This window comes from Protomyctophum bolini (genome assembly GCF_963924005.1).
Source record: "Protomyctophum bolini genome assembly, chromosome: 10".
NCBI lineage: Eukaryota > Metazoa > Chordata > Actinopteri > Myctophiformes > Myctophidae > Protomyctophum > Protomyctophum bolini.
Window position 1 is genome coordinate 45669982 of NC_137871.1, and position 7500 is coordinate 45677481.

At 47.8% G+C, this 7500-nt stretch overlaps 1 protein-coding gene across 1 annotated transcript in view; it reads right to left on the reverse strand.

The window, feature by feature from the left end:
* The window catches only part of arap3 (ArfGAP with RhoGAP domain, ankyrin repeat and PH domain 3), a 58101-nt gene that overhangs the window by 48313 nt on the left and 2288 nt on the right, over nt 1–7500 (reverse strand). The window contains exons 2-4 of the mRNA XM_080773981.1: nt 2463–2665; nt 1715–2135; nt 216–430 (exon numbers count right to left, since the gene is read on the reverse strand). Of these exons, the coding sequence (XP_080630107.1) occupies nt 216–430; nt 1715–2135; nt 2463–2536 (710 nt within the window). The 5' untranslated portion in view covers nt 2537–2665. The remainder of the gene's footprint in view (nt 1–215; nt 431–1714; nt 2136–2462; nt 2666–7500) is intronic.

Here is a 7500-nt window from a genome sequence, read left to right on the forward strand (position 1 = left end):
GAGCAACCTAGTCCCCATATATGGGGGACAAGGGGAGACCAACCTAGTCCCCACAAGGGACAAGGGGGGCAACGGACCCATACCTGGGGGGGCACGGGGGGGCAACGGACCCATACCTGGGGGGCACGGGGGGGGGGCAACGGACCCATACCTGGGGGGCACGGGGGGGCAACGGACCCATACCTGGGGGGCACGGGGGGGCAACGGACCCATACCTGGGGGGCACGGGGGGCGACGGGCCCTCGGGGTCCAGCGGCGGTGAACTCTCACCCCTGTGGGGGTCCGTGGTGGTGGGGGTGAGGGGCGACTCCTGGGACAGCCTGCGGGTGGGCTCACCCCCCGGGGGGGGCTGTGGGGGGGGGCAGGTGAAGTGGACCGGGGCGGTGCGGCGCCGGTTGAACACCGTCCTGGGTTTAGGGACCGGTTTCACCTGGGGGGGGGGGGGGGGGGGGGGAGAGGGCAGAGGCTACCATTAGGACATTCTTAATGTAAACTAACTAATTAACCCAATTTGACCTGAGATCAGATTCTATAAATGTATTCTACATCCTGACAGTTTACCAATCTGACCTGAGATCAGATTCTATAAATGTATTCTACATCCTGACAGTTTACCAATCTGACCTGAGATCAGATTCTATAAATGTCTTCTACATCCTGACAGTTTTCATTCTGACCTGAGATCAGATTCTATAAATGTCTTCTACATCCTGACAGTTTTCAATAAATGTCTTCTACATCCTGACAGTTTTCATTCTGACCTGAGATCAGATTCTATAAATGTCTTCTACATCCTGACAGTTTTCATTCTGACCTGAGATCAGATTCTATAAATGTCTTCTACATCCTGACAGTTTTCATTCTGACCTGAGATCAGATTCTATAAATGTCTTCTACATCCTGACAGTTTTCATTCTGACCTGAGATCAGATTCTAAAAATGTCTTCTACATCCTGACAGTTTTCTGAAAAAGCACTGAGTGGCGCGCTAAACTAAGCTAAGCTAAGCTAAGCTACGCTCGTAGATCTGCTATTTTTGAAAAATCATAAAAATGCGGCACAAATCTTTTGAATATATATTCTTTTCTATGTCAGTCGTTCTTCGATTTTTCAAAAATAGCAGACCTACACACCGAGTGGCCATTTACGGATCTGCTACCAGACGCGTGGTTGTGTCTGATCATCGTTTTTTTTTTAAAAGTCCGATCTCAAATTAGGGTCTTATGAAGCCGCGAATATCGCATTTTTACCAGATTATGAGCCATAATGCAAATAACAATGGCGTGCGTGCGTGCGTGATGTTTATTTGCATTATTTGCTTACCTCGGGGCATCATAACGTCAAGACTTGAGCAAGTTATGAGTGTTTTAGTTTGAGCTGCCGTTAAACATACTTACTGTACTGTAGCCCCAAAGCAAGATGGCCGCCGCGTGAACTACGTTCAGAGACATCTAGACTTTATATATAACGTCTATGGGCTGGTAGAGTACACATAGAACTACACATCCCACAATGCACTGGGCCATCTAGCCTTTATATATATATATATCTATGGATTATACCTGGTCGGGATCTGTCGTTAACGCTAAAAACATGCTAATTTATTTGAGTTTTATTCGTCATTTAACGTGGATTAAACAACGCTGGGCTGTCGTCTCGGCACCCGTTACAGAAGGTGAGTTCACCTGGGCTGTTTCAACGGTCATGTGACCTACCTGCGACCTCACGGCCGAGCCTCCACCGGGGGGCGCAGTGGAGGTCATAGCAGAGGTCGTAGAGGTCGTAGTAAAGGTCGCAGAGGTCGCAGGGTTCATGGTGAAGAGGTCGGGGGAGGAGCTGTTTCGCAACGTCTCAAAGTTCACGGAAGCCGGCTCGCGATTGGTCGACCGGCTCCTCATCAGTCCCGCCTCCGACTGACAGCGGACCAGTGAGGTGACGTGTGAGGTGGCCCCCGCAGAGCTGCGATTGGCTCCCGGGCCTTCCCTGCCGTCCTGTGATTGGATGTAGCCGACCAAGCGCAGGATGCGCTTCCTGTGTCCCGTGGCGGCCACGCCCAGGCTCACCAGCGAATCATGATCCAGGTGAGTGAAGTCGTCGGCCAATAGGAGCCCGGCTCGCTGGAACGCGTCCAGATACCTGGGAGGGGAGGAGCTAGTTAATTATGCATCATGAATATTCATATCCGTACTTCTCCAGGTGTGTGCAGCTAGTTAATTATGCATCATGAATATTCATATCCTAACTTCTCCAGGTGGGTGGAGCTAGTTAATTTTTCATCATGAATATTCATATCATTTCTTCTCCAGGTGTGTGCAGCTAGTTAATTATGCATCATGAATATTCATATCGTAACTTCTCCAGGTGGGTGGAGCTAGTTAATTATGCATCATGAATATTCATATCCTTACTTCTCCAGGTGGGTGGAGCGAGTTAATTATGCATCATGAATATTCATATCCTTACTTCTCCAGGTGGATGACGGACAGGAAGGTCTCGACGGTGGTGCGTCCGTCCAGCGTTGCCATAACGACCAACATTAGCCTGCGATTGGTTGTCGAGGACGTCTCCGGCTGCAGCCTGTGATTGGTTGTCGAGGACGTCTCCGGCTGCCCGTCACCATGGTAACCACGGCCATCCCTGGCCTACAGCCACGCCCCCCTGTCCATCTGGAAGACAGAAGCGTCGTCACGACTACCATCTTTATTGACACCTCGCAGGTTTACAGGAGTCAGGAAGAAGTGGCTCTTTATTGACACCTCGCAGGTTTACAGGAGTCAGGAAGAAGTGGCTCTTTATTGGCTGGGAGGTGCAACTACTCTACAGAAAGAATGCTTTAGTTGTTTTTTCAGGGAGACAGAAATATTAGTGTTTGTGTGCATGCCAGCATACGCGATCACTTTAACCCATTTTGGGGCGGGAACCCCTTTTGGTGTCAGCACTATGTTGTGCTTTAGCTATTGAAAAATAGCAGATCTACAAGCTCGTAGCGCGCCACCGACTGGCGCGCTACGAGCTTGTAGGTCTGCTATTTTTGAAAAATCGAAGAACGACTGACATAGAAACACAGCTTTTTCAGAAAACTGTCAGGATGTAGAAGACATTTTGTAGAATCTGATCTCAGGTCAGAATGGGATTCCGGGAAAAAAGAGTCAAGTCCAATTTTGAGGTATTTGTACTTTGTCAAAGTCCACGACATCTCAGATGCACATTTTGTACTTTTACTTCACTACATTTAGCAGCTTTAGTTACTAGTCGTCAACCACTTGTGGATTTGACTACAAGGTGGTGTACATTTCGGCAAACTTGAAAATAGCAGATCTACAAGCTCACAGAGAGCCTCTGACTCGACATTCATTTTCTCTCCAAGTGAAGAAATGCTGACGGGTCTTTTAACCCGGATATCGCGGGAGGGAAGATTGGCTACAATTTAAAATGTAGTAATTTATCAGACGCTATATTAATCCAGAGAGATTTACAGTAAGCAAGAACAAAACGCATGTCCACACCCACAACACCAGAGGCAGTGCAACAAACCATGTGCAACCCAGATTCGGCACAAACAAGGGACTAAATTATTTTCGCTCCTATGCCACCAAAATGTGGAACGCCCTACCAACAGTCATTAAGACATGTGAATCCCTTGACTCCTTCAAAACCTGCTCTCAAAGGGCACCTACGGAAGGCTGCAATTCGAACCTGGCCCCCGTAAAATCTGAATCCCCCCCCCCACCCCTTTTTCCCCTCACTGTATATTTTTCTTTTCCCTTCATGATGTTCTTTAACTATATAGAAGTGTCTATTTGTACTTCTCTAAATGTTTTGATGAATTGAACAATGTGGACCCTGTTGTAAACAAGTGTAATGCTTAATTGGGTCGTCCACTCACAGTTAACAGTCTTTGTATTGAGTTTGTGCTTGAAATGTTACTGTAATTCTGCAAACTGTTAATAAATATTTCAATCAATCAATCAAACCCAGAGGAAACCCTGAGGCCAAATGGACATAGTGGCCCAATTTGGTATTGCAGCGCTGGGCCCAAACCCATGAACGCGCTGGTCTGTTGACTATCATTGCGCAACGTTCACTTGATGACACGTGAACGCTGTTTCATACGTGAACGCACACAATGATAGTCAACGTACTGACTGTAAGAGAAGAGCAGAACAATATGCACCGTACTGACTGTAAGAGAGGAGCAGAACAATATGCACCGTACTGACTGTAAGAGAGGAGCAGAACAATATGTACCGTACTGACTGTAAGAGAGGAGCAGAACAATGTGCACCGTACTGACTGTAAGAGAAGAGCAGAACAATATGCACCGTACTGACTGTAAGAGAGGAGCAGAACAATATGCACCGTACTGACTGTAAGAGAGGAGCAGAACAATATGCACCGTACTGACTGTAAGAGAAGAGCAGAACAATATGCACCGTACTGACTGTAAGAGAAGAGCAGAACAATATGCACCGTACTGACTGTAAGAGAAGAGCAGAACAATATGCACCGTACTGACTGTAAGAGAAGAGCAGAACAATATGCACCGTACTGACTGTAAGAGAGGAGCAGAACAATATGCACCGTACTGACTGTAAGAGAGGAGCAGAACAATATGCACCATACTGACTGTAAGAGAGGAGCAGAGCAATGTGCACCGTACTGACTGTAAGAGAGGAGCAGAACAATATGCACCGTACTGACTGTAAGAGAGGAGAAGAACAATATGCACCGTACTGACTAAGAGAGGAGCAGAACAATATTTACCGTACTGACTGTAAGAGAGGAGCAGAACAATATGCACCGTACTGACTGTAAGAGAGGAGAAGAACAATATGCACTGTACTGACTGTAAGAGAGGAGCAGAACAATATGCACCGTACTGACTGTAAGAGAGGAGCAGAACAATATGCACCGTACTGACTGTAAGAGAAGAGCAGAACAATATGCACCGTACTGACTGTAAGAGAGGAGCAGAACAATATGCACCGTACTGACTGTAAGAGAGGAGCAGAACAATATGCACCATACTGACTGTAAGAGAGGAGCAGAGCAATGTGCACCGTACTGACTGTAAGAGAGGAGAAGAACAATATGCACCGTACTGACTGTAAGAGAGGAGCAGAACAATATGCACCGTACTGACTGTAAGAGAGGAGAAGAACAATGTGCACCGTACTGACTGTAAGAGAAGAGCAGAACAATATGCACCGTACTGACTGTAAGAGAGGAGCAGAACAATATGCACGAGAGCTCTTCATGCTAATCAGAAGGTCACCGCTCTCACACACACACACACACACACACACACACACACAAAGAAAAAGGAAACTACTATGTACTATGTTTACCCAGGGTAACTGGACTAAGGAAAGGAAAGGTACTATGTTTACCCAGGGTAACTGGACTAAGGAAAGGAAAGGTACTATGTTTACCCAGGGTAACTGGACTAAGGAAAGGAAAGGTACTATGTTTACCCAGGGTAACTGGACTAAGGAAAGGAAAGGTACTATGTTTACCCAGGGTAACTGGACTAAGGAAAGGAAAGGTACTATGTTTACCCAGGGTAACTGGACTAAGGAAAGGAAAGGTACTATGTTTACCCAGGGTAACTGGACTAAGGAAAGGAAAGGTACTATGTTTACCCAGGGTAACTGGACTAAGGAAAGGAAAGGTACTATGTTTACCCAGGGTAACTGGACTAAGCTCAAGAACTTGTTTACAGCCAGGCCCTGCTCATAGAACATTTCATGGTAGAGGTTCAATGCCTTGTCCAAGGGCACTTCAGCGGTGGTAATTTTAACGTGCCGGTCCGGGGATACGAACTATAGCGACCTTCCGATATCAAGACCGCTCCGCTTCGGCCACCGCTGCCTCTAGTGTGTTGCTGTGTTGCTGCCGTTGTTATGATTGGGTCAGAGTTAAGAGATAGGGTTAGTAATGGTCAGTCTAACGGGAGGTCCAACCAATGACATGTTACCACTTACAGCTTACACACACACACACACACACACACACACACACACAGGATACAGGGGGAAAGGACAGGAGTGTCTGTGGGGCGGAGGTGCACTGTCTTGTGGGAAGGGTGGGGATTGTTTTTGTGTGTGTGTGTGTGTGTGTGTGTGTGTGGTGTGTGTGTGTGTGTGTGTGTGTGTGTGTGTGTGTGTGTGTGTGTGTGTGTGTGTGTGTGTGTGTGTGTGTGTAAGCTGTAGTAAGCGGTAACATGTCATTGGTTGGACCTCCCGTTAGACTGACCATTACTAACCCTATATCTCTAACTCTGACCCAAACATAACAACAACAACGGCAGCAACACATCCTTCACCAACCTTAATCCGGGAGGTGGAAGCTCAGGGCAGCCCCCGCTGTAAGGGAGGTGTAAAGGTAGCTCCGTTCTACATGTTCAAGTGTCTAGAAGTGTACAGAGTTTCTGCCATTTACTATTTTTTCCCCTCCAGAACAACAATAGCAGGAAGACCAGAACCATCCGTCTCACACCCAGAGGAGGGGGGGGGGGGGGGGGGGTGAAGGAAGAGGGGGAGGGGGGGGGGGGGGAGAGGAAGGGAGAGGCAGAGACACACACATGGATTAAATGTATATATAATATAAAATGTATATTATATATAATATCATGACTGAAAAATGGTGTCGACTCCTAAAGCAGGGCAACTTTGAAGATGGAGAGGCCACAACAATTCCACACTCACTCCAGAGGACCACTATAGTTCCACACTCACTCCAGAGGGCCACTATAGTTCCACACTCACTCCAGAGGACCACTATAGTTCCACACTCACTCCAGAGGGCCACAACAATTCCACACTCACTCCAGAGGACCACTATAGTTCCACACTCACTCCAGAGGGCCACTATAGTTCCACACTCACCCCAGAGGGCCACTATAGTTCCACACTCACTCCAGAGGGCCACTATAGTTCCACACTCACCCCAGAGGGCCACTATAGTTCCACACTCACTCCAGAGGACCACTATAGTTCCACACTCACTCCAGAGGACCACTATAGTTCCACACTCACTCCAGAGGGCCACTATAGTTCCACACTCACTCCAGAGGACCACTATAGTTCCACACTCACTCCAGAGGACCACTATAGTTCCACACTCACTCCAGAGGGCCACTATAGTTCCACACTCACCCCAGAGGGCCACTATAGTTCCACGCTCACTCCAGAGGGCCACTATAGTTCCACGCTCACTCCAGAGGGCCACAACAATTCCACACTCACTCCAGAGGACCACTATAGTTCCACACTCACTCCAGAGGACCACTATAGTTCCACACTCACTCCAGAGGGCCACAACAATTCCACACTCACTCCAGAGGACCACTATAGTTCCACACTCACTCCAGAGGACCACTATAGTTCCACGCTCACTCCAGAGGGCTACTATAGTTCCACACTCACTCCAGAGGACCACTATAGTTCCACGCTCACTCCAGAGGGCCACTATAGTTCCACACTCACTCCAGAGGACCACT